General features: G+C 49.1%; 3 protein-coding genes across 6 annotated transcripts; 2 read left to right on the forward strand and 1 right to left on the reverse strand.

Annotated features, from left to right (window-relative positions):
* Positions 1–552: 552 nt before the first annotated feature.
* On the forward strand, positions 553–11,025 carry gon4lb (gon-4 like b). Of its 2 annotated transcripts, XM_088307111.1 has the most exons (29): positions 553–771; positions 948–1,055; positions 1,141–1,256; positions 1,493–1,567; positions 1,651–1,701; positions 1,802–1,840; positions 1,913–2,011; positions 2,153–2,218; positions 2,344–2,460; positions 2,781–3,015; positions 3,350–3,451; positions 4,248–4,288; positions 4,380–4,489; positions 4,741–4,942; positions 5,015–5,101; positions 5,174–5,354; positions 5,421–5,571; positions 5,665–5,815; positions 5,898–6,014; positions 7,336–8,148; positions 8,214–8,463; positions 8,534–8,697; positions 9,064–9,258; positions 9,478–9,621; positions 9,717–10,013; positions 10,089–10,172; positions 10,243–10,565; positions 10,637–10,739; positions 10,826–11,025. In XM_088307111.1, coding segments are annotated over exons 1-29 (4,536 nt in total). In that variant the 5' UTR covers positions 553–770; the 3' UTR covers positions 10,940–11,025. The 2 variants fall into 2 exon arrangements, with proteins under 2 accessions (XP_088163237.1, XP_088163236.1); XM_088307110.1 differs by having other exon boundaries at positions 5,015–5,354.
* A 130-nt stretch (positions 11,026–11,155) lies between these two features.
* On the reverse strand, positions 11,156–13,109 carry LOC148328525 (transmembrane protein 79-like). The gene is made up of 5 exons (XM_088307112.1): positions 12,775–13,109; positions 12,104–12,258; positions 11,846–12,040; positions 11,530–11,761; positions 11,156–11,460 (listed from the first exon to the last, which is right to left on the reverse strand). The coding sequence occupies exons 2-5, from the start codon at positions 12,234–12,236 to the stop codon at positions 11,262–11,264; spliced, it is 759 nt and encodes a 252-aa protein (XP_088163238.1). The 5' UTR covers positions 12,237–12,258; positions 12,775–13,109; the 3' UTR covers positions 11,156–11,261.
* Positions 13,110–13,767: 658 nt separating this feature from the next.
* On the forward strand, positions 13,768–25,528 carry arhgef2b (Rho/Rac guanine nucleotide exchange factor 2b). Of its 3 annotated transcripts, none has more exons than XM_088305800.1 (22): positions 13,768–13,958; positions 17,646–17,793; positions 17,881–17,948; positions 18,670–18,733; positions 18,825–18,957; positions 19,039–19,142; positions 19,213–19,356; positions 19,438–19,688; positions 19,790–19,915; positions 20,564–20,681; positions 20,759–21,007; positions 21,082–21,158; positions 21,242–21,414; positions 21,838–21,905; positions 21,986–22,207; positions 22,288–22,365; positions 22,449–22,498; positions 22,844–23,005; positions 23,074–23,367; positions 24,544–24,703; positions 24,820–24,901; positions 24,988–25,528. In XM_088305800.1, exons 1-21 carry the CDS (start codon positions 13,902–13,904, stop codon positions 24,867–24,869), a joined length of 2,796 nt encoding a protein of 931 aa, XP_088161926.1. In that variant the 5' UTR covers positions 13,768–13,901; the 3' UTR covers positions 24,870–24,901; positions 24,988–25,528. The 3 variants fall into 3 exon arrangements, with proteins under 3 accessions (XP_088161926.1, XP_088161927.1, XP_088161925.1); XM_088305801.1 differs by having other exon boundaries at positions 22,844–22,885; positions 22,955–23,005; positions 24,820–25,521; XM_088305799.1 differs by having other exon boundaries at positions 24,820–25,525.
* The last annotated feature ends 68 nt before the right edge of the window (positions 25,529–25,596 follow it).

Below are 25,596 nucleotides of genomic sequence, written 5' to 3' on the forward strand. Positions count from 1 at the left end.
AATTTATTTCAACAAAAAAAATAAAAATCGCTCACTTATAGCTTTCAACAGCTGTGTAGTATTTGTAAAAAGACTCTTTTTGTACATGGGAAAAATTCTGGCTATTTAACTTCGGTCGTTACATTGCAATTACACTTTTAAAATGCATTATTCTGAAATGTTTTGGTCAATAACATATTTGTACATGGAGCACTATTATTTCATGGTTAAAAAACATTCTAAACATTTGATACGTTCATAAATGTGTACGTGGACATGCTGGAGCCCATCCCAGTTGTCTTCGCCGAGTAGGCGGGATACACCCTGAACTGGTTGCGAGCCAATCGCGGGGCACGCATAGACAAAACAACCATCCGCGCCCACATCACACCTAGGGACACTTTCGTTAGTGCATTCAAACAGTCCACCATGCATGTTTTTGGAATGACAGAAAACCCACGCAGGCACGGGGAGAATATTCAAACTCCCCATCGCCCTGTACTGAATTCAATGACTTCTAAGACCTGGTCGACCTCCAAGTCGACAGGTGGCGACATAACGCTGCCCCTGGGCTACGACTGCTGCCATTTCAGCGGAAGCTGGATTGTTATTGACGGAAATCAAGCTAGCATGTTTGACATGATTTTATTCGACACGTTTTAGTGTTTAGCCCTTCAAACTGATTTTAGTTCAACAATGAGGGTTCATTTACAAGCGAAGTTGCATTTACAGTCGTCCAGATTCTGGACTTGAGAATTGAGCTACTTGGACTGACTGAACAAAACGTCCTCAGTAAGTTGAATGGCTCAGCTACGTTTGTTGTTTATATATACGTATGTATGTATGTATGTATGTATGGATAGATAGCGTGGTGACGGAGGACATTTAATGAATCCCTTTAAAGTGTGTATTTTTGTGTGAGATTATGAATAGGAATCGGAATGAATAGGAAGTTTCTGTTTTTGTAGTGATGTCATCAGAAAAGACGCATGAAGAAGTTGCAGACGAGGGGGGTGAGCCTTTTTTGTTCAAATTAAGGAGCGCTGGGCTGGAAGACGAATGGAGGCCTTTGCCAGGTGATTGAGAACGAATATGACATCATCACATGATGATGATGATGATGATGACGACAATGATGATCATTTCTGCCATGTTGCTCAGGTGGGCCACAGCTGGAGGAGTCCAGTGAAGATGAGCTGGGCAGGCTGGACATCGATCTGGACAGGAAGTCCAGACGACACAACTTGACATCCGGCAACGTGCGGACCATCCTGCATGTCAGTCTCTTACACGCACACACGCACATAACACACACACACATTCACACACATCAAGATAGAAAAAAATGCCTCACACATTTTTTTGGGCACCGAGGTATTCAAATTACTCGAAAACCACCTGATACCATGAGTTGGACTTGGAGTTTTCCAAAGATTACAAGACAATTTACACAATGTCAGATGAGCGAGGTGGAACATACTTTTGTGTAATTTACCATGTGTTGTTTTCTTAGGAGGTGATTACTCACGAACGCGTGGTGGACATGATGAAAGCTGCCATCAGGGCCACCCAGGACATGCCCATGTTTGTAGGTCACGTCACCGCACGAGCATGGATAACCTTGAAAATAAAGCCATGACCATGACAACTTGTCTTTTGTCACCAAACCAGGAGCCAAAGATGACACGCTCAAGATTGAAGAGGGTCATCCAGCAGGAACAGGTGATTGATGAGCTAATACAACAAACCGTTCTTCATCCTCATCATCAGCTTCGTCATCATCCACTTGACCAGCTGTCCTTTGTGTTTTGTTGCTGTCTAGTGTCTCAACTGGAGTTTGCCCACAGAACAAAGTTTGCCGGTAAAATAGGACAGGCACATACCGCGTGTCAGCGGCCCGAGTCAAACGCTGATGCCGCCTTTTGTCTTTAAGCATCCCCAGTTTGTCAACATCCATCTTGATGCAGACGAAGACTCGTCAGATGAAGAGTACTGTCCTGGAGATGAAGATGACGATGACACGGCCGAAGAGGTTTGCCTTTGAACGCGCGCACACTGGCGCTGTTTTTTTTAATTAAATTTTTTTTTTTTTTTTAAGCGTGCGGCTTCTGCCTGTCAAATTGCTGCAACATTACTTGATGTTCTTTTGTTTGCTATTTTTGTGCTCTTGCAGACATTCCTCAGTGATGGTGACATCATTTCGCCTGACAAAGCTCAACATTGTAACGCCAGCTCCCAGGTAACCTTTGACCTCTCCCGTCTTTTTTGCAATGCGCTTCTTTGGTGGTATGCGTTGATATCACCTCTGGCGCAATTCTTTTTTTTATTTTGTATTGTTTTTAATAAAAAAAAAATTTTTCTTAGGGGCACTCGCTGGCCGCCGCCCCCCAGCTCACAGATACCGCAGGTCCCTCTTTCCTGGAACGTCTGAACGCCGTGGAGGAGGAGCTCAACTGTGGTCCCGCCTACGCATCCTTGTCGGTAAACATCTGCAGTCCGCCGCGTTTGGAACTCATCGGCGTGCTAGCTTCCCTTCGCTTGCCTTGCCCACAACATCAAGGGCCTCAAAGTCTCCGTATTGTTGTGTCGTGCAGCTGCAACCAAAATGGGCTTAGGGAAACATAAAAGACAACGGCTCATAAAATAATAAGTGTAAATAATAGACAGTAAAAATATTTGCTTGAAATAACGAGAAAAGCTTTTCACTCTGGGAATGTGGCCAAAGGGGAAAAAAGCTGGAATTTGATTTCGGAGACCATATCGGCCAGCCCTGCAAGTCGTACATTTGTTCTTGTGTGCAGTCTCACAGGACAGATGAGGAGGAGGAGGAGGATGAGAAGGACGAAGGCTCCAGCGGTTTGGCGTTCCGCACACGTTCTAAACTTCGCCTGGTCAACGTTCCCCTGGAGCAGTTGGAGGCGGAGCTTCTGGCTCCTGACATCACAGCCGACATGTATGAGCAAGGCCCCGTCCGCAAGAAGGAAGACCGCCATTGGGCGCGCTGGCTGCATGGACTCATGGCGGCCGACAACGAAGGTTAGGAACAGAGAAATGGTCCCCCCCCCATTGGGCTTAACTTGGGGAGAAAAAAAAACGCCCAAACCGAAGCAAATCTTCAGTGGCGACAGCGTTGCCGTTTCAAGCTGGAAATGCAATCACCGTTACGTTGGGTTATGTCAGTAAACAAAGACAATTTTAAGGTTAGTTGGGCAGTTTTTGCTTTTGACGTTATTAGCAAGCTAATAAAAAGAAAAAATGTTCCAGAACTGTACTTTTTGGAATGGAGATGTCATGATCATCTTTTGTGTTTGGTGTCTTCTTGAATCTGTTCACACTATTCAAATAGTGACTTTTTGATTTGTTTGTGCAGAGGAAGCCGACGATGACGACGATCCAGAGTATAACTTCTTGGACGACCTGGATGAACCCGACCTGGAGGACTACAGGACAGACCGGGCCGTTCAGATCACCAGTACGTGGCCGATGATTGAAAGGCAGCGTTCTCATGAATATTGCGTTTGTGAAACACGACAAAGCCACGAAACCCGGCCGCTTTGATCCATCTCAAGGGGTGACCTTTTTGCCACCTGCTGGTGACTGAAACTGACATCGCCGTGCCGGGCGGGCTCAGCTTGTGAAGGCGTGCTCAAATTCAGAAAATAGCTGAGCCGCGATTGGTCGTTACTTGAGGAACTATGATGTCATTTTCAGTCGTCAGCAAGTGGCAACATGGCCGCCCCCTTCAGATGGATCAAAACTAATCCTTATTCCACACATGCAATATTCCTCAGAATGCCGCGTTGTGATTAGAATATATTAATAGCTATAAAACTTGGGCTTGACTTCCCCTTTAATATCAGTGTGCAAACAGTAAATGTGTCTCCTGAATGACATTTAGTGGGCGGGACTAACGAGCACTGCGACGTTTAGCTCTTGGTTGTCTTAACAAAGAAAGCAAATCCAATCAGTGTTTTGTTATTTTGTTTGTAGCGGTCTCAATTCAATGTTTCTTTGGCTTTGTGCTTTTACGACATGAAGAATGGAGAACGCGTTTGTGGGCAAACGTTAAGATCAGGAGGGAGAATATTCCATCATCCTGTCCGTCGTCCTGCGCGGCTTCTTTGAGCCAGCGCAGTGAAGAAGAAGTACCCTTGATGAAGTCAATCGAATCAATTTTGTCATTTTGTTTGTACGGGAGTCACGACAAACGCTGCAGGTCCAGGAGATTTGATTTGTGAACTCTTCTCTCTCTCGTCTTCTCTTTCCAGAGAGAGAGGTCAACGAGCTGCTTGAGGAGCTCTTTGACACGGTGGGTTCATCTCGCTTTTCTCCTCAAGATGATGCAAGCCAATTGCTCCGCTGCTAGCCCGAGGAGTTGATATACTTTGGCGTGTGTGCAGCTGCAGGATGAGCAGCCAGCTGAGGAAGAGGAGGAAGAGGAAGAAGAACATGCAGCTGAGGGGGAGGAGCAGGAGGCCAGCCCCAACTTCAATGTCCCTCAACCCTTGTGGTAAGACGACAGTCCTTGACAGGACCTGTGTGTCCTGATGCGTCCTCCTGTTGGGACACTCCAGCAAAGATGTGCTGCGAGCGTTTGGGTCAGGAGGAAGAACAATCCGGTCCTCTGGTGCAGCTTCTTCAAATAAGCGCCGCGAAGGAGAGCTGAGCTGTAGAGGAAACATTTTTTTTTCTTGCAATCTGTCACTCACTTTGCTGGGAGCCTCTATGATGGTACTCTTTTGCCATGCTTTCACTTTTTAGCTTGGAGCCACCTTTAGCCAACATGCTAACTGCGCAAAGACGAGTGGTCCGCGAAAAATTCCCGGCCATGCAGCACAGGAGAGCCCTGCAGGACACGACCAACCAGCCGTGGCCGCCACCCGCACACACTACGTGGCTGCTTCCCAGTCCGCTGTGCCCCACCTCCGCCCACAAACTCCAACTGCAACAGCAAATCCAGCAGGTGCTCACCCTCTCCTTTCTTTTGACAAGCAAATGAAGAAATTGAGTCTCTTAATCTGTTCCCATCTTTCAGCACGTGCAGCTTCTGACTCAAGTTCATCTGCTGAGTCGCGACGTCGCCCCCCTGAGACACGAAGCATCTGTCACCAAGCACTTCCTGGTCAGTCACGTACACCTCAGAAATGCTGCTGACAAACGCACAAACCAAAGACGGATGTCTCGTGTCACGCAGGAGGAGCTGCAGCGTTTTGCCATGCGGCAGGAGCAGCTCCTCCGCGCCTCGTCTTTCCGGGCGTGCAACCTGCAGGGAGCGCTGGACCTTCTTCAGGAGATTGAGCGGAGAGTGGACCTTCCTCCTCCCCCGCCTCCCGTGTCCAGGCGCTGGCTCCCTATAATGTCTTCGTCCACCAATAGTAAGGACGCCCCCGATTCCCCACGTTGGCTTCTTCTCGCTGACATTTGCTTCCTGCTCTGTTTAGGCCACGCCTTCCCCGTATTGCCCTCTGACGCCGCCTGGCTGCTTGCGACACGATCGGTCTTTCTCTACCCAGAACTACTACCTGTTTGCAGCCTTGATCCTTCCCACCACACACGACCATGTCGCAGTATTTTTACGGCAGGAGAGGACGGGTAAAAAAATAAAAATAAATAAATAAATAAACACTACACAGAGAGAGAGAGAAAATATGACAATATGTTCTCACAAATGATGTCCATGTTTAGGCTGATTGTTTTATGGCTGAAGCACTTTGGGGGGACCGTTCAGCCAGAGCATTTGATCAGCTCTTATCTGCTCTGCAAGAGCGTTTGGAAGGTGACAAAACACATCCGGGAGATGAGTAGCTCCAGAGCACCGGGTGAAAATGTCCTTAAGGTAAATATGTGAAAAGCCCCTCATGGGAAGCGTGAAAATATCCCAAAGTAGACACAAATTCCCCTTTCCCTGCTCTTTGCAGATGTTCTTGGCTGGGCAGCTGGTCACCCCTCTGCCACTGACCTGTGCTAGAGTGCAACCTGATGACCAGCGCCCCCCTGTGGAGAGAGATACCTCCATCATGCCTGCTTGGCTCAAGGTACTCAAAATGCTGATGAAAGTTGCAGGGAGTCCCCGGGTTGCGGCCCAGTTCTGTTCTTGGGATCAGAAGGTGCCAAGGGAGCCAAAGTGCATGAAAAAAAACGGTGTTAGGCACTCTCTAACCGGAGATGGCGAAACTGTAAAGTCTTGAATGCAGTACAACCACGTATGGTCAGTCACGTTTCAAAGCAAGGCCACAAATGATTAGAAAATGATTTCTCATACACACAATAATACTCTACTAATCAAAAGAAAATGTCATTTTTATTAGGAATGACAGCATTGTTTAACGCTTTTCCTCCTATTAAAGCACTCAGCGCTTCAGACTGATGTCACATCTACAAACTGATGACATAACATCAGAAGCCACTCGGGGGGGGGGGGTTCAGTATCTTGCTCAAGGATACTTTGACATGGTCACAATGGCCGATGAGCGAACCCACAACCTCCAGGTTGGAAAACGATCACTCTCCCACTGAGCCAAGGCGCTCTTACAAATACTCCTTTTGTTCAGCTATCCAAGAAGAGCGGCCCCTATCTTGGCATTTGGCACACGAAGAAGTCCAAAGTCGTATTCCCTTGTTGCACAGTCTGCACATTGTGTCAAGTTATAAATGGTAAATGGGCTTCTTTCACTTGTATTGCGCTTTTTCTCTCACACTGGCTGCAAGCTGAAGTTTGAATGTACATAAACAACTGCAGTTTCACATACAGAAGTCATGGTTCTCTTCTTCTTTTTTTTTTGCGCTTCCATTTACTTCATTTCAGCACAGTCTCTTGTCCTCCGCCGTATCGCCTCTGGGATGCATTCCTCTGGGCTGTAGCGTCGTCGACCAACAGTAAAAGTCCAATAGTGTTGAAAGCCTCAGCAGCAAAAAAAAAAAGTCGAGGTTTTAATTTAGATTTTTTCGCATAGTCCTTAATCTTATGTAACTCACAATATTTCCCGCCAAAAGGTGAGCCGACTTTGAAAAAGTTCCCTTTGAACGGGCATTCCAACTTTAAATATCAGGAACAAAAATCCTTTAATAGGAATAATATTCAGACCCACTATGACAGTTTTACTTTCTTGTCAGTCGTCTTTTGTGCTTTAACGAGACTTACAATAGGTAGATCTGACACGCCCTTTTGAGCTGCGTGCTGACGGCAATGTTGAAGTTTGTCAATGCCAAGTGTCGGCACAGTCCATGTTTGCGGAGGGCACGAAAACCAGAATAACGAGGAATTGTACAGTTAACGTCGCATGAAATCATCTGATACATGTTAGATATGCACAAAAAAATTGGAATTGACCATTTTCATTGTCGTTTCATTTGCAGAATAGCCAAGAGGTCATCCAGAAGACACGCGTGAACACCTGTTCTCCTTGCTACCTTCGCTTCCTTCCCAGAGGCTGCAACCTGAGACTTTACCCCTCCCGCCTCAAAAAGTCCTCACGTCAACCTGGCCCCTCCCCGAGTCGCCTTTTTACCCTGGCCCATAATGCATCTCTGCATCCCATCTGTCCGGCCGAAAGAAAGACGGACCCTCTCCCGTCCTCTCGGCCTAACGAGTGCCCGACGAGTGCCGCTGTGCCTTGCTTGGGCGCTCCACTCAAAGCGAGCTACTTCCTCCTTGAAAGCGACGGCACGTCGCAACTTCTATCCTCTGCGGCATGGCAGCCCGAAGCCGTCGGAACTCTGAACGCGCCAATAGAGTCGCACGCACAGCGGCCAGAGGATGGACGCAACAAACTCTGTGAAAAAGCATTCGACTGCCAACGAGTTGGATGTCACTGGACCGGTGCGGGGGAGGACGAGCAAAGGCAGGATAAGGAGCAGGACGGAGGAGAGGAAGGACAGGGGGAGGAAGAGGAGCAGGGAGGAGAGGAAGAAGGACAAGGAGAGGAAGATGGGCGGGAAGGAGAAGAGGCGGGACAAAGGGAGGAAGAGGAGAATGGAGGAGAGGAGGAAAGACGAGGAGAGGAAGAGGAGCAGGGAGATGGAGAGAAGGATGAAGAGCAAGAAAAGCAGGAGGAGGAGGAGGAAGAGGAGGAGGAGGAAGATTTTGATGAGCTGACGCAGGATGAAGATGAGGAGGAGGCGATGTCGTCGGCGTCAGAAGAGTCTCTTCTGTCCATCCCGGAGCTTCAGGTAACATTTGCAGTCGGCTTCGGGGAGCGCGCCGAGCAGCTGACCTTTGACCCGAATCCCTTCAGGAGACCATGAAGCAGCTGGCCTGGCTGGCGTCCAGGAGGAGGCTGGGCCCCGACGCCGAGTCGGAGGAGGACCACTCGCCCACCTCGCCTGGGTCGCAGGAGGAAGAAGAGGAGGAGGAAGAGGCGCCCAAAGGAGACGAGGCCAGCGGGAGGGCGGCCGCGGCGGTGTCAGAAGATGACGACGTCGCTAACGCTGGCGAGGAAGAAGCACCCCGAGGAGGACGAAGAGGAGGAGGGAGACGAGGAAGAGGTTGTTTTTATTGGGGTTGGGTGCCTCTAAGAATTTTCCGTGACGTTTATTTGTTGTTTGTGGGCATCAGGTCAGCAGCAGAGTCGAGCTTTTGGAGGGCCGCGTCGAGCTCGTCAGGAGCGTCCCAAGAAAGACGAGAGCAAAGCGAGTCTGCTCTACGATGAAAACATGCTGGAGAACGACCCTCAGCGCCAAAGCAAAGATGTGGCCTTCGCTCAGAGTTACCTCAACAGGGTGAGACGGCGCCACAAGAATTTCTCAGCACCACACGATTGATATGGACTGAAAATAATCGTCTGCCGAAATCACATTTCACTATATTGTTAAATATTCTCATTGCAAAGTAACTTTACCTGCTGCAGTAAGCCAAATGTAACGTTTTGGATAGTGAGCAAATTAAATATGCTCGTTCCAAGACGTGGCTGCAAAAGGTAGACGGAAGGAGTGATTGAATGGTCGCGGCATTCACCAGACTCCAATCGCGGAAATATTCGCAGAAATTGAGAAATGCACCTCCCTTAAATGAGGCGAGCATATTCTTTGTATGGCTTCATGTGTCAATCTGAATCCAAGTCATGTCGTTGCTTGCTTGGCCTTGAGGTTCGGGAGGCGCTGCACGACGTCCCGGAGAAGATGGAGGAGTTTGTGGCGCTGCTGAACGATCTGGAGCAGCTGGAAGGACAGGAAGTGGTGGGCGTCTTCAGGAGACTGCGCTGCATCCTGGGACAGCGGACGGACTTGACGCGGGACTTTGCTGCCTTCCTGCATCCCGAGCAGGCGCTGGAGTGCGGACTGGTAAGGAGGAGGAGGGCGAGCGTCACGCGGCTTTCCGTCGTGGACGTTGTTGCGGCGCAAAGGAAAAAAACGCAAGACAGTTACGTGTTGAGTTTATGACCTTGCTAAAGAGGTCGGACGAGAGCGGCCTCAAATATAAAGTGCGAGATCAATAATATATTAGTTTTGGTTTTAGCGTTAGTTTTCATTAACTGGAATAACCTTTGGTGGTGTGTGCAGTTCCAAGAGCAACAAGCCTTCGAGCGCAGCCGGCGCTTCTTGCGACAATTAGAGATCACGTTCGGAGATAATCCGTCTCACTACACCAAGATCATCAAAGCTCTGCAGCCCGGACCGCACCTCAGCCCCGGCGACATCGACGAGGTATGTCCCCTCCACCATCCCTCGCTCCCTACACCCTCCGCACGATGTGGCCGCTCGTCGTCACCGTTGCTCGTCTGTCGTCGCTCGTCCCTCAGCTCAAAGCTCAAATGGCCGCCCTGCTCAAAGGACACCCTCATCTGCAAACGGAATTCTGGGTGTTTTTCGATGAGCTCCGTCCGCCGCCGGCTCGCCCGGGACAATTCGAAGAAGCTCATTGGCTGGAGGAGGGCGGAGCGGAGGGAGGCGATGGGGGAGGCCGCCTGAGCGGAGGCGTGGCCGACGGCGCTTTTGAGGAAGTCACCTTACCGGACGTGGACCAGGACAGACACAAGATGGACGCCGCCATGAGCCGGTGCCAGAGGAGGAAGCTGCGGTCGCGCGCGGCTGACGAGGTGGGAACCGACGGGACGCCTCAGGGAATCTTCCTATTCTTGCTCAATTTTCTACGCTTCTTCCTTTCTTGTCAGGAATCCAATTGGCTGTACCTCTGTCACCACTCCAAGAGCCGCACGCACCGTCGCAGAGGATGCGCTCGCTGCCACCGCAACAAGGTGTGCCTGCGCTCCGTCAACGAGGCCTGCGGCCGTTAGCGATGTAACGCCCCTGTCGCTTCCTGTCCAGGCCTCAGCGGGCATGTCCAAAGCCATGAAGAGTCTCGACCCACTCTACGCTCAGACAAGCTCCGCCTCGGAAGACAAAGACGGCGAGCGGAAGGTTGTCGACTGTGCGCGTGGCAGCGCACCGTCGTGGGAACGCTCGTTCCCGTTGGCCGACGACGAAGAAGCAGATGACGGCGACAAGGGGGAGCTGCCGCCTGCTAAGAGAAAACGGGAAGAGGATCTCCACCCACCCTCTGTGGCCTCCCTCTCGCCTCCCGACATGCCCGTGTGCGCCAAGAACATTTCTGTCACGCCGAGTGGCGAGAAGGTCATCCTGTGGACCAGGTGTGACCCCGCCCTCTGCTCTGGGAAGGGGGAGGCGGGCCGATCTCAATAAGCTGAGTCTTCTCTTTCAGGGAAGCTGATCGAGTCATTTTGACCACGTGCCGGCAGGAAGGAGCCAATCAGAACACCTTCCAGGACATCTCCGGTCTACTCGGCAACAAGACTCCCAGCGAGGTGATTGGCCACCTCGTCATGCGGGCAAACGCCCACCACGCCACTGTCAGTCAGTCGCTGATGTTGCTTTGATGGTTTTGTTGCAGGTCTCTCGGCGCTTTCGGGATTTAATGTGTCTTTTTCAGAGCGCGGCTCGTCACGCCGGCTCAGACGATGAAGGTCCGCCCTCTGAACTCGAAGCCACTGAAGAACAGGACTGAGCTTTTTAATCACGTATTGCCTGTAAATAAGTGTTTGGTGCTCGCCATTGAAAGATTTGATGAGAATAAAATGACCAGCAGATTTATTTTGGTTGCGTTTTGACTGTCAATCTGAAAAAAAGCTTTTGTGCAGTCAGTTTTGCGTTTGGAACCGACGTTTCTGTTTGTCGGAGACGTGATCAGTTGAACCGAGGAAGTTGACGTCAAACTTCATGGTGCGAATAAATCTGCTTTTATTACAAAAGCACAAAGCAAATGTTTGGAAAAACTGCCAGGTCAAGCTGACGTCGCAGCACGTAGTTTCAACCCCGCCTCTCTCTTTTCATCCCCAAAACCTCTGTCGGCCGACGCTTGCGGTAGCGTCGAGACGCTGAGGCGAGCTCCACATGGATGCAGACGACTCGACGGTGAAAATGAAAACCAAGTTGGCTATCAACATCACCAGACTGGGCAGCAAGGACAGGCCCAGTCCAAAAGCGCGAACGCTGCTGCCGAACACGGCGGCCAGCCAGTAGACCAACCTGCGGAAAGAACAAGGTTGCTATGAGCCAGTCGCGCCAGACCCCGAAGCAAAACTCTTGCCGCCGCACCGTCCCAAGACGAAGATGATTGCGAGCAGGGGCACGAGCTTCAGCTGCTCCTGGCTGAGGTACATCGCCATAACAACCAGCTGCAGGAAGTACATCAGGAAGAGGCTGATGGACTCCCTCGTGTAGTTCCTGTGAACGCTGAGGTCCTCCAGATCCGCAGACGTCTCCGTTTCTTCCAAAAGAGGCCTCACCACGCCAAACCTGAGACGGGTCACGCCCACCGCCAGCCAGCCTAACCAGCGCAAACAAAAGTAGAGCTTAAGTCAAACGGGCGGAAGGCGGGAGGGGGTGGCTTGCTGGGGAGAGTCGTAGTCACCCAGGACAATGGGCGTGGAAGCAAAGACGGAGCAGCGCAGCGCGTAAAGCATCCTGAGGGGCGCGCCTTCCAGCAGCGGGGCATCAAAGGGCAGGAAAACGAAGCCCCCCCACACCAGGAAAGGAAAGAATATTGCTGAGGTCATCAGAGACACGCCCACCTTCAAGATATCTCGACTGGGGCAGCCACGCCCACCTGAGACAAAAAAAAACAACTTTATCACACCTGACCAGAGGTGAAAGGTTTCCCAGTATTTACCTGTGTCGGGCGACCTTTCATCCCAGTGGCCATGTCGCTTGAGACCTCTCGCGAGGATAATCTCGTCCGTTTGCCACAATGCTTGGGGCTCGCACTCCACGCCATGATTTTGGGCCCCCTCGTGCTCGTCCATGCGTGTCAGGCACACTTTGAGTCTGTACGTCAAGTTTCGCAAAGCCAATTTAAAGGTTGTAATGTCTGACCTGAATAACAATGAAAAGTCTCTTCGATAAAAACGGTAAGATTAAAAAAAAGTTGCCAGATTTAAATAAGCTTTAGCGTCCGCCAGTCCCATTTTGTCACGAACATTTGACGGTGGATTATTTATAGTAAAGAAAAATAAGAGAATTCAACGACCATGTCAAACAGTCTATTTGGTGAGTCGAGTGAGCATTTTTTAGCAGTTTGTTTTGGCAAGCGAGCGTTCCATGAATGACGTCACTCGAGAGAACATGACAGCTATGACGTGATCAACTGTAACCTGACTTAAAGTCAAACTTAAAAGCCGAACCTTTGTGGGGTGGGGTGGGAACAAATCATCCGCGGTGGACGACTGCGAAATTGTTTGTCAGATTTCGCAACTATTGTGAGCACTCTTCGCCGATTCGATGCTAACTTGTTTACGACGATAGCAAGAAGTCAAACATTTGAAAGGTTTTGAATGAGTTCACCTGACCACTCAGCGCTCCCGTTTTGTGTTTTTTTTCGGTCTGTCCGTGCTGGCGTTGGGGGGAAAAAGCAGCTGCAAAACAAAACAGGTGTGCGCGTGTTTGTGCTCCAGGTGAGCGACGTCAAACTCCTCCTTTGAGGTAAAGTTTGAAAGCGGAAGTGGTAGCATTTCCAAACGATGTCATTCTTGTATTTATGTATTCGCACTATAACGGAAATACTTGTTTTATTTATCTCATATTTACTCTTAAACGTATGTTCAACCACGTGGTTCAGTAGGCTGAAGGTAGTTTGAAGTTGAAACATGAACTAGACTTTAGTTTAACTTTCAACTTGACTCGTACCGCGAGCACCAGCAGGTCGCCCCCAAGGACAACATAAGTAGCTCGCTGCCTTGACTGGCTCACCAGTTGTGGGACATGGTGATTTTCGAGCAATGTTGTTGATGGTCATATGAAAATCAAATGATCTAATCAATGTGATAAATAATTTAGATGACTAAATAAATATAATTAATTAGTAACACGAAATAAAATCGTAATTTGAGCCATTTTATTTCAATAAAATTGGTAGCCCATGTGAGGGAATTTTTGCATTTGAATAAGACAGTAGCTATTAATGACGTCACCGTTGCCTCTCTTTGTGTCGGTTTCTCCCTTTCATTACACCGGCGTACACCGATTGGGCGGGGCTAGCGCGGCTGGTTCCACATCATCAGAAGAATGTGGCACCAGCCACGTGACTTCCGGCAAGATTTTGAATGGCTCTCGAGCGTCACGTGGGCATTCGACACGTTGTCATAGCGATGGACTCCACCCATACGACCCCGCCCCGTCCTCCGTCAGGTCCTGACGCAAAAAGCGAACGCCTCCGGAACAGAGTAGGCGGGGCTTCGTGTAGGCCTGCCTCACGCATTGGTCGAAGCCTCCTTCAGCGAACTGAGCTACGATTGGACAGTAGCTCCAATGCCGTCTGTCACTCCCGTTCAAGCCCCGCCCCTGTGCCCAGACTGCAGACTGCTCGTGGACCGGGACCCGAACCACTACCAGAGATCGATCGCTGATCGATCGATTTACTGATTCTTTTATTGATTGACTGAGTGGTGGCTCCACAAGGACACTTGTGCGGGATGTCCCGGCTGTTGGAGGGAAGAAACAAGGACAAGATGAAAGAAATGAACGCAAAGGTGAGCCCGCTTGAAAGCAAAAAGAAAGAACGGTAGCCGTCATTGATTATTGATTATCGATTAGTAGTTGTCCAAAGCTTCAGTTACAAGTATGAATGTCACTTTGAGGCCATTTTCTTTGGTTCCGCTTTTTTTCCCCCCTCTCTTTTTTTCTCCGCCACCTCGTGGAGCTGGCCGGTCCGCTTCATTTATTGTTTCTTTTTTCTTCTACCTTGAGTGTGAAAACCCGATAATTGATCTGTAATCGGTGTTTTGGTCGCTTGCTCGGTTTGCGTTTGCCACAGTGGGAAGAGTTTGTGTGTAAGTGTGCGTACGCGGCCCCGCGCGCTTGTGAACAGAGGCAACTTGGCGGAAATTTAACCCCCCCACCCCCCATCCTTGATATCCGAAAAAAAATTACTTGACCCGTTTTCACCCGGCAATAGCGCGCGCGCGCGCGTTTGTTATGTTTGTTGCTGTGCGCGTCGTTCTTCTTCTGAGCTTGGCGTGTGCGTGTGCGTGTGCGTGTGTCCGTTACTCGCAGCGTGGCCGCTTTGTCCTGCAGAGGAAACGGGTGGGGGGAGGGGAGGCCCTGCGTGCGCGTGCGCGTGTCCAAACAGGAACTGAAAATGTACAACTACATTATCCCGGTCAATGGGGACCAGAACCACCCGCGAAAGGTGAAAAACCTCGAAGTAAAGGTTAACTTTATTTTATTATTATTATTTGTATTATTTATTTTATTTTTAAGATTCTAGTTCAGGTAAGCTGTGCCAAGTCAAACTTTAACAAACATTAACATTATATTTGCCTGTGGGTTTGTACAAAACCTCAGAGTCAACGCATCTCTGTGAAACAAAGCGTTTTTTCCGCAATATGGATGCCGATAGGGCGGTATTTCATTTATTTATTAATTTTTTTAAATCCAATATATTTTAGAAAACCCCACAAAGCACAGACACCACAAACATGAAGCACAAAGTGGCAACATTATTTTACAAGCCCCATGTATGTGCTTAATTAACATTGTGAAGCGCTGCTAGAAGAAGGAGTTTCCACCTCTGTCAGAACTCGAGCCCGAGCGAGCCGTGTGACCCTTAAGGTGTTCGATTCCTGTCGTGTTTGAAGGAGGAGTCACTTTCGGGCCTTTTTGACCTGTGGTACTCCGGAGACAGCTGATGTGCAACTGCTGGCCACGCCAAATGCGGCTTTGATGGACGCTGAGTTCAGTGAGGCGATGGAGAACCACTTCTGGACTGCTTGGATGAAATTATGCTGGACCGTCCGGCATCTCAGGAGAGGGAAGCATTAACACTGTTTTGTGGCGTGCTGCTCCTCGACTCGTGTGTTCGCTCAGCCCCACTGCTAAGATCTGTTCCCAGGGTCCGTCGGGACGTCGAATCTCAAATTCAAGAGGAGCAGTTTGCTTTTCGTCCCGGCCGTGGAACAATGGAGCAACTCGACACCCTCGAGAGCTCTCGAGGGTGCATTGGAGTTTGCCCCAACCTGTCTATGTGAGCTTTGTGGGTGGGGAGAAGGCCTCTTGGACTGTGTCCCCCGGGTCATCTTGCAGTGGGACCAGACCCACTGACTCGGGCTGTTCGGTCAAAGTACTGACGCCGGGTTTAATAATGGATGAATCGAATCGAATTGATTTTCCTTTTCATTGCCCGAGATCGATGTTTAAAACCATAAATCCTTTTTATAGGTGTTTTCCCGAAGTGACTTCTCGCGTCATGTGAGAACTCGTCACTACGCGAGAGTAGCGTGTCAAAACAACATGGCGGAAGCACTGAAATGAATGCCAGGAAGCTTCAAGGCAGACGTCTGGAAGTTTTTGGGGTTTTAAAAAACACGAAGACCGCAACGAACTGACACTTTGTGAGACTGTCACAGGAATGTGAATGTCATGAGTTGACAGTGTGTTTTTGCCACTTTAATTACGCAGCTCGTCCTGCGGTCGGGATTCATTTAAATGATTCATGTTCAATAATACGTACGTGATTAATGAAACGCAAATGGATTCAATTGTGAATGTAAATACACATATTTACTCGCGCACAAAATTAGAGCGAGAAGTTTGTACTATTTACAGCAGTCCATGCGAAAGGAAAATCGTTACTGCGTGAAATCTTTAATGGAATCGAAAAGCATCAAAGTCAATTGAATCAAATCCAGCCCTTGTGAATCGAATCGAATAGATTTTACAAATCTGAATCGATACCCCGCTCGATCCAGTACCACCGATGTACAAATTTGAGCCGCATCGCCCACAGCAGGAGTCTTCAATCCTGTTCAAGGGCCTGTCCTGTCCTGTCCTGTCCTGTTTTCCATCTCTCCCTGCTGCAACACACCTGAACCAAATGTCCAGGATTGTTATCGAGCTTCTGCCGATCTTGCTGATTATCTTGAATCAGGTGTGTTGCGGCGGGAAACAGATGGAAAAACAGGCAGCACGCCGGCCTTCGAGGGACAGGATTGAGGAACCCAGGCCTTCCCTACCGTAACTGGGACTTCACATGAACCCAGAAGTGCCCTATCGGGTGCTGTACGACTCTTTTAGTAATTCGGGTTCCTCCAAAAAAAAAAAAAATCATAATCTGCCTCCGCTAAATTTATTTCGCATGTGTTAGGTCATGATGTAACATAACAAAGACAAGAGAGAGGGCGAGAGAGGGAACATTTTTATGACAGCGGCAGTGCTTTAATGTTTAACCTGCGGTAGCATTTAATTAGTTTCTCCCATCTCCTCTCAGGCTTAATCCCAAGATAAGATAAGATAACCCTTTGTTTGTTCACAAATACATTTGAGTATCAGGTATAAATGCATATTCACCAAAAGTCAGTCTTGGTTCCACTGGATCTCAGCGCCGCCGCCATACAGTAGGTCACCACTTCTTATTGAACACACTTCAAAGTCTTGTTGGCCTGTTTTGAACTGGTTCAGCTCACAATTTTTAGGTATGAATACATGTTCCTCCAGGACAGGTGAAATTGATTGCGGGGTGCCACAAGGGTCAAGTTTAGGTCAGATTCTTTTTTTGAATCTCAACATGCTTTGCTTTGGGAACGTCTGCAGGAGATCCTCAATCCGCTTTCACAGTTATGCGGATGACACATCTGCTGACAGCACAAGGAGGGATAGAATCTCGATGTTATTTTTGACTCTGGGCTTAAGTTTATTCCACATTTTAAGAGCTTAACTACGAGACAATTTCAGCTTTTTAAGAATAGAGCCAAAGTGGCCCTGTGTCTCGCTTACATGTTCCACAGTTCCTGTGAGGTGTCATGTGGGCGTGTCTTTTGCTGGTGGTCAGGCTGTGTGACTGGAGTCGCATGACACACGCACACACACACGCACACACAGCCAGTGTCTTGAGAGTCTTGTCAGCTGATTTCTGAACTGTTTAATGCGTTGGAGATGGAAACCCATTTCAATTCTTTCCATTGCTTCTTTTTTAATCGTGTGAGCAGAAGTGACAAATCAGCTTGTTGACATTCCTTCTTTTGTTGTGTCAGGACATGTAAACACATGGACATGCGTGCACCCGCTTCCTGTCCTGTATGTGGGTGGACAAAAGTTAAAAAACGAGAAGTTGCCCTCATTGCTTTTCAAATGTGCCGCCTCTCAACTTTTCATTTCTTGAGGTCACCTTGGGTGTGTGTGTGTGTGTGTGCGTGTTTGCGCATGTGTGTGTGTGTTGTCAGAACAAAGAGAAGGAGCGAGTGAAGGAGCGCGAGAAGGAGGCTCGCTCCAACAAAGGTCACCTGTTCACATCCCTCACCGTCTCCTCCACCACTTTGTGCTCGGCGTGCAACCGAAGCATCACCGCCAAGGAGGCCCTCAGCTGCCCCGGTAAATCGCACGCATCGTCCAGACAGTGACATTTATTGAATGATTGACCTGTCTCTAATTGGTCCATCCGTCTGTCGTGCGTGGCAGGTTGCAACGTGACCATTCACAACCGTTGCCGAGACAGTTTGGCGAGCTGTGCCAAGATGAAGCAGAAGGTAATTGAGAAATGTTTATTTTTTTTGTCGACGGCGGTCAAACATTTAAAAAAAGAGCCACACAATATTTGCACCGATGCTGAATCCCAGTTCACTTCATATCCCCCCCCCACAAAAAAAATTAAATTATTGTGATTACCGTATTTTCCGGACGATAACTCTCTACTTTTTTCCTTGATTTTGAAACATGCGGCTAACACAAGGGTGCAGCTTTTCTGTGTATTTTTTTTCACCACTAGGGGCGCTCTATAGTTCAGAAAATACACAAAATAAATGTAGAGGTTTTTTTTTCTCTTGGGTCTGTTCTAATTAGCAAAGTTGTTGCCGTGTTATAAGGCACAGTTTAATGTTAATGTTAATGTTGATGGACCTTTATGTGCATTTACAGAACAAAATCGTTCTGTACATGCAATAAACAACTAATTTTTCAAAACAGAAAACTGCGGCTTATAGCCTGATGCAGCTTGTATATGTTCTTTTTTTATTTTTATTTTTTTAAAGAGCTGCTGTGGCTTATATACACATGCGCCTTGTAGTCTGGAAATTGCAATCATATTTTTTTCATAGTGGATCAGCCCTAGTTTCCACAAAAAATGAAAAGTGGTTTAAAAAAAAATGGGCAAAACAAATACGCAGTACGAGTCCACTGGACCTGTCTCTCCCTCTCTCACATCTCTGCTTGTCCCTTCCTTGCCTGCCTGTCCGTCTGTCTGGTTTCCAGCAACAGAAGCTGGCCATGGCGAGGAACAGCTCGGCCCTTCAGAACGTTGCCCTGCGGGCGAAAAGTGAGTTGACTTGATTCCGCTGCTACGCAGTGGAGGTTGTGTGCGTCTTGTTGTCGTTGCGTTGTAAAGATTTTGTCCCGTTGCTGTTCAGCCCCAGCGATGAAAGAACGTCCCAGTTCGGCCATCTACCCGTCAGACAGCCTCCGCCAGTCTCTGCTGGGTTCCCGACGTGTCCGCTCTGGACTTTCGCTTGCCAAGAGCGTCTCCACCAACAATATCGCCGGGTGAGTGGAAAGCACCATCCGCCTGTTCCTCCCGCCCACGTGACATCGTAACGAAAGCCGTCTGTCTGTCCTTCCGTCCAGCATGAACGAGGACCCGGTCGGCCTTAGGAGGATTCTGTCTCAGTCCACCGAGTCGCTCAACTTTCGGAGCAGGACCTTGTCCATGGAGTCGCTCACGGACGACGGTGCGTAGATTTCCGCAACCGCTTGTCGTCTGCTCTGGTGCGATGAAAGTGAAGGCTGGCGTTTCCTTAGGAGAATGGTGGTGGAGCCCCCTGCTGGAGGAGCTGCAAGTGGAGGGCCGCAGTGTTCAAGCCGACAGTTGGAGTCTGGTCGTGGAGCCCAAATTCCTGCAGACGCTCCACAAAGACCTGATAAAGCAGCAAGACGTCATCTACGGTACGCCACATCAGCTCGAGCGGACAGATGCGTCCATCGGTCCTTGTTGTCATGACAACGGTCCGTTTGCTCGCCGCGCAGAGTTAATTCAGACGGAATTCAACCACGTCCGCACGCTACGGATCATGGAGGGCGTGTACCGGCGAGGTATGCTCGAGGAGGTGATGCTGGAGGCGGGCGTGGTCCATACCATCTTCCCGTGTCTGGACCAGCTGCTGGAGCTTCACACTGCCTTCCTGGCCCAGCTCGTGGCCCGGCGGAAGCAGGGCACCGCCGAGGGCAGCGACGCCAACTTTATCATCCCAAATATCGGAGAGTTGCTCCTCGCCCAGGTGATAATGCCACACTGAAGGCTGGCGATGGCGGAAACGGGAAAGGTGACAATGAAATCAGTCCGGAGCGTCAGCGTGCGTGTGTGTGTGTGTGTGTCCAGTTTTCAGGTCAGTGTGCAGACGACATGAAGAAAGTGTACTCGGAATTTTGCAGTCGTCATCCGAAAGCTGTGAAACTCTACAAAGAGGTTCTAACTCGTGACAGGAGACTGCAGCAGTTCATCAGGGTGAGCATGTCCGCCTGAATCTCATGATAAATGCGCTTTGACTTTTCCACCTCACTCAAAACGCTTCACACTGATCTCATGTTCACATACCGATGGCGCTGCATCAGGAGCAGCTGGCGCAATCTTAATCAAAACCTAAAACGTGACCAAAATCGAGTATTGGAGCAAGAGCGAGTGACGCGATCTGAATCGGGTGCCCTTAACATACTCCTCAACGCAAACAAAACATTTTTGCTGGATCTTGGACATGTGATCTTCGTAGCAGGACCAAAGGCTAGACCTAGCGCTTCTCAATTATTTTATGTTACGCCCCTCCTAGCAAGAAGAAAACAATTCGCGCCACCACCACCCACTCTCCGCCGCAACTCTAAATAATCCATTTTAGTTGCAAAACAAAAAAGGTAATACTTGCTGCGCACAATAAGCAAGGAGCGCGCCACTGCCAACGACTGGAGTGGAGGTGCAATTACACTTTATTGTTGTACGGTGAAAAACACGCCCCCTCAGCATCTCAAGTTAGCTTAGCCGTTAGCATACATCTGTGGACGGACGGACGGACAGCTCCATCGTTGTTTGCGCTCCACCGGTGATCATTGACCGTTGTCCACTAAGATTGTTGCCTTGTGACTGTTTTCCCATCATGCTCAGCGCGCCTGCCGCGGTCCTCTCCTGCGTCGTCACGGCGTCCCGGAGTGCATCCTGCTGGTCACCCAGAGGATCACCAAATATCCCGTTCTCATTCAGAGGATCCTGGACAACACCAAAGGTACGCCACTGCCCACGCAACCATTTGGGATCTGCGCGCCAAAGTTAAGCGCTCACCACCGCGTCACCTCCTGCCAGGCAATGAGGAGGAGGTGAGAGCTCTCGAACGAGCCTTGGGCCTCCTCAAAGAGCTGATCATCTCGGTGAATAAGGAGGTCCTGGAGCTGGAACGGACCAGGAGGCTCCAGGAAGTCCAAGCCCGGCTGGACCCCCGGGCTCGAGCGGAGGTGCGTGGCGGCGGCGTGTTCCGAGGAGGAGAGCTTCTGCGAAGAAAGCTCCTCCACGAGGGAATGCTCCTTTGGAAGGTTCAAGGCTCCAGGATGAAAGGTACAAGATGGCAGACCGGCAATCGCGTGGGTGAAGCTAACCCAATCACGTGACTCGTCGTGTTTTATGTCCAGATGTCCACGTCCTGTTGATGTCGGACATCCTGGTCTTCCTCCAGGAAAAGGACCAGAAGTTCACCTTTGCGTCCTTTGTAAGTTCTTTCCGATGACCCGAAGAAATGGGTCGCCGGCCTGCTGGCGCTGCAACGTGTGTGTCGGTGTGTTTGCGTGACAGGACAAGCCTCCGGTGGTCTCCTTGACCAAGCTCATTGTCAGAGATATAGCCAATCAGGAGCGAGGGATGTACCTGATCAGTGACTCCACCCCACCGGAGATGTACGAGCTCCACGCCTCCTCCAAAGAAGACCGACGCACTTGGATGAACGTCATCCAGCAGGCCTCGCTCAGGTAGCGCCGCTACACCTCTTTTCTTTTTTTATTATTTCCAATATGCATGAATATAAAAGTACAATATAATACAATAACTTATGGGAAAACAAAGAAATGAATAAAAATAAAATCCTCATTGGAAAATCCCTAGTTTTATTATAATTTTTATTATTTTATTTCATTTCATGGATCATTCGAATAATCGCATAAAAATGAATTTTGCTTAACTTAAGGTGCGAGTATGATTTTTGTTCTCATGTTTGACATTTCAAAATTTGGGGCTTAGAATATGCGTGACTTTTAAAGTGGAGTCTGGTGAGTGACGTGGGAGGCAGCCAATCAATTCTGTTGGCACGCGTTTGTGTATGAAAGGACGTGTGTGTTTATTTTGTCACTTCTCGCACCGTTTGTGTGCGCGTTTGTGCATGTGTGTGTGTGCAGTTGTCCATCCAGAGAAGAGTTCCCTTTAATTGAAACGGAACACAAAGCTTTACTGCGACGACTCAAAGGTAGCATCGCCCGTCTTCATTTTGTTCATCATTGTCCTCTTCTTGATCGATTTGATTGTGGTCGCGCCCGTCTTGGTCAGCGGACATCTTGCAGAAGGACCGTGAGGTTTTGGAGCTGCTCCAGGAACGCGTCACTTTGTTTACGGAACTGGCCGAAGCAACGGGACGAAGCAGCGTCGGGGAAGGGACGCCAGAAGTGGGCGGCACATCGTTCCGATCATCCGACAACAGGAAACTGTTCCGAGCGGACGCCGCTCACGCTCCTCCCGCCGAACCGCTGCTCAACGGCGCCATCTGTGAAGGTGAAGACCAAGGTGTTGCGCCGTTGACCTGGCGGAAAGGATGACGGACTTACCGTGTTTTTATTTTTTGGGGTCTTTAGTGGACAAACTGAGCCATCTGCTGGCAGGATGCAACATCATCAAAGCGTCGGTCGCCAACTGCAACCAGGAGCTGAGCAGTGAGGAGCCGCCAACTTCAATCTTTGGTGACTAAGAATAATAATACGACATCATCGTTGTCCTGTTGTTGTGTTTGCATCAGATGGCGAACCTGCGACACTCAACCCTTCAATCCAGCTCAACTCTTCCAAGGTAAGAGGAGACATGAATGAATGAAAATTAGGCGTTTTTAAGTCGACGGTATGATGTACTGGCGTACTACAATAAAGTGTAATTGCACCTCCGCTCCAGTAGTTGGCAGTGGCGCTCTCATTGCCCATTTTGCGGAGCGACTATTAACTCTACGGTGTAGGTTTGTTTTACAACGAAAATGCTTTTATTTATAGTTGAGGGGAGAATGGCTGGTAGTGGGGGGTGCGCGAATTGTTTTCTTCTTGCTGGAGGGGCGTAACATAAAATAATTGAGAAGCACTGGGTTAAGCGCTCGTATGGAGCCTTTGAAACATTGGCTTGATTGTTTCCTTGTTCTTCTTGCAGGACACAAATGGAAACCAGCTGCAGGAGGCCACGTTGAAAGAGGTGACCCTTCCGTCACGCGTGTGTGGCGAGCATGTATCGGCGTCCGTGATTAACGTATGCATTTGGCAGGAAGTACGCGAGCGTCTGGTCAGCGTGAGCGCTCAGCTTCACGCTCTTCAGGTCAGAGGTCATCGCCGTCTTCACTTGGCCGAGCTTCCTCTGTGTTGACTCGTTGACTCCGCCCCCAGGCTGCCGTCATTCGCCAGGACTCGATAGTGGAGTTGTTTATCAGGACTGGCCCCGCCCCCGGATCCTCCCCTGGACCCACCTCCGGTCCCCGCCTCAGCCGATCGGTGTCGCGGGACACGGGTTTGGACGGCGGCGGCGAGGCGGCGGTGCTAAGGCGGCAAGTGGAGCTTCTGCAGGACGAAGTGTCGCGGCTGCGGGCTCGAGAGGAGGAGCCCGGCAAACAGGAGGTGCAGCCGTCCGGCAGGAGGAGGAGCAGCAACGGAGACCTGAGCGACATCATCAAGGGAGACGCGGTAGGGAACGGGCGCTGCTCTGCAAGATGCCGGCCGCTGCAAATAGTTTTCATGAGCGAGCGCAATTTGTAACGTTGGCACAATCAAACATGAACTTTTACAACTTTCCCAGCACCAAACCACATAGAGCCTTTCCAAAGCAGTTCAGTCTACACATTGTTAAAGATTTCCTTTGCCCCTGGGGCTAAAAAGCGAAGTGCGGAGAGTGTCAGGCACTGAAACGCACGAGTGCTGTCATGGCCAAAGTCTTGACTTGTATTTGTTGCTGAGTTGTGTTATTTGTAAAAAAAAAACAAACAAGACTGGAACCTCAAACTAATTAGTGTGGACTTTTGGGAGCAAAGCGGCTAAAACGCTAGATGCTGGAATGGAAAGTGCGGTTGGTTGGCGTGCAAAGTGAGCAGTGAGCCAAGATAGTCCGGAGCAGAAATTTGTGTGTGTGTTCTTGACGAGCTGGCCAATGAAGCGAGGACGTAGGACGTTGAGATTAGCGGTTGTTGGAGTCGCTGTCTGGCTAGCTTGCTGATCTCCCAATTTTTTCAATCAGAACCATTCTAGAAGAAAGCCCTAATGGGTCGAGAGCGCCTCATCCGGCTTTAGTGGACATGTGCATGATGACAACACATCTTTGTCCGCTGTTGCCGAATCTTTTGATTGTACGGGTCGTTGTCGGGCATTTCACGCTAGGAAGTGGCGACAGCCGCGATCAAGGCTGGAATGACAGCAACAGAATTCTCCTTACCGGAAAAAAAAAAACATTTATCTGAACAAAAGAAATCTAAAATTTGTAGCAAGTGACAAATTGAATAGCAGAACCATTAGGAGACAGAATGTTGCTGAGTTGCTTGTATTGTGGGATTCTTTTGGTGCTATGAATACTAATCCGAACCTGTTATTTGAAATTAAAAGTTCAAGTTCATCATCACCAATTCGCGCCGAAATTAACTTGACAGCATTACATCGTTGAAAAGTTTAGATTGTTCCTCCTCTGTTGGGAGAAGTCCCCTTGAGCATAATCATCATCGTCGAGAGAAAAGAAATTGTGTCCAAACAAGCTTGTTGTTGGCCCACTTCATTAGGAACACGTACGTGCACGTGTTCCTAATGAAGTGGCCTTTAGAAGTTTCCTGCAACTTTCCACTCACAATTTTTTTTTCTGCTTTGCACGTTGACCAGGCAAGGAGGAGGCGGGGCAGTAGAGAGCTGGAGCTCCACCCCCTTGCTCCATTGGCCACTCACGACCCGCTCGACCAATTAGACGGCGTTCAGGAAGCCAACGAGGAGGAAGAAGGCCAACAAATTGTCAAGATTTCCCCTCGCTCTGACAGCCCAAGAGGTCAGTCGCTGGTTCAAAGTGCAAAGGTCGCATACAGTATGCAGAAAGCGTTTGTGTATGCCTCGCCGTCAAGAGGTCTTTGGTTGCTGGCTAACAATAACCTCTGACCTTTTCAGACCTGCAGGACATCCCGGAGGAGAGCGAGTGTGGGACTGAGCCCAGTTAATGTCTCACCATGAGGTCACCGTGATGTCACTGGCGAATAGAAAAGAATCCGTGCAAAAAGACGTCATTTCCTGCTCCACGAGGACTTTTCCCAATAATGCTGTCTTAACTTAAAACAGGAAGCGCATAGGAGTGGGTGGATCTAGTGACGTGTGTAACGCTCACTAAGAGACTTGAGTACACTACCCACAATGCCTTTGGAGAACATCGTCATGACTATTTATTTATTTGTCTTCATGTTTGTCGAAAAAGACTAAAACGTTACATCCAACTTTTAGTGGCTGATGAAAACAAAGAGGGAAGTTGTTAGCCTGTTAGCTAATAAGTGACTTCTTCAAGATGGAGGGCAGACATTTGTCTTGGGGACTTATCAAGACACTTAATTTCCTGTCCAGGCAGGGACCTCCTGGCTGCTCTTAATTTGTTCATGTCATATTTTTTTGTTGTTCTCAGGAGTACTTTTTTGTTGTTGTTTTTTTTTATATATATATAAACGTTTAAAGAACATGTACATTATTTGTGTTTTAAATACTTTAGAAATCAACTAAGCTGGTCATTACTGCTGCATGCTCCCCTGTTCATGAAAACATTAGGCAGTGTTTACGAACTACAAACTACGACAATAAAGGACTATTCTAGGCAATGAAATGATTTGAAAATGATTTTATCGACGAAAACGTCGGCGAGGGCTGTCTTGCGACATCACTTCCTGTTCGCAACAACGCGGA

Source organism: Idiotropiscis lumnitzeri, chromosome 10 (genome assembly GCF_059441095.1).
Source record: "Idiotropiscis lumnitzeri isolate Australia: NSW breed Sydney's pygmy pipehorse chromosome 10, RoL_Ilum_1.0, whole genome shotgun sequence".
Taxonomy (NCBI): Eukaryota; Metazoa; Chordata; class Actinopteri; order Syngnathiformes; family Syngnathidae; genus Idiotropiscis; species Idiotropiscis lumnitzeri.

Coding starts and splice junctions, on each gene's coding strand:
- arhgef2b (XM_088305800.1), top strand. CDS start 13,902: ATGTCCCGGCTGTTGGAGGGAAGAAACAAGGACAAGATGAAAGAAATG. Junction 21,008..21,081: donor TCAAGGCTCCAGGATGAAAG/GTACAAGATGGC, acceptor TTTTATGTCCAG/ATGTCCACGTCCTGTTGATG. Junction 23,006..23,073: donor CTCAGCTTCACGCTCTTCAG/GTCAGAGGTCAT, acceptor CTCCGCCCCCAG/GCTGCCGTCATTCGCCAGGA.
- gon4lb (XM_088307110.1), top strand. Junction 1,568..1,650: donor CCCAGGACATGCCCATGTTT/GTAGGTCACGTC, acceptor TCACCAAACCAG/GAGCCAAAGATGACACGCTC. Junction 10,566..10,636: donor AAGGTCATCCTGTGGACCAG/GTGTGACCCCGC, acceptor CTTCTCTTTCAG/GGAAGCTGATCGAGTCATTT.
- LOC148328525 (XM_088307112.1), bottom strand. CDS start 12,236: ATGGACGAGCACGAGGGGGCCCAAAATCATGGCGTGGAGTGCGAGCCC. Junction 12,041..12,103: donor TGAAAGGTCGCCCGACACAG/GTAAATACTGGG, acceptor TTTTTGTCTCAG/GTGGGCGTGGCTGCCCCAGT. Junction 11,461..11,529: donor ATCATCTTCGTCTTGGGACG/GTGCGGCGGCAA, acceptor TTCTTTCCGCAG/GTTGGTCTACTGGCTGGCCG.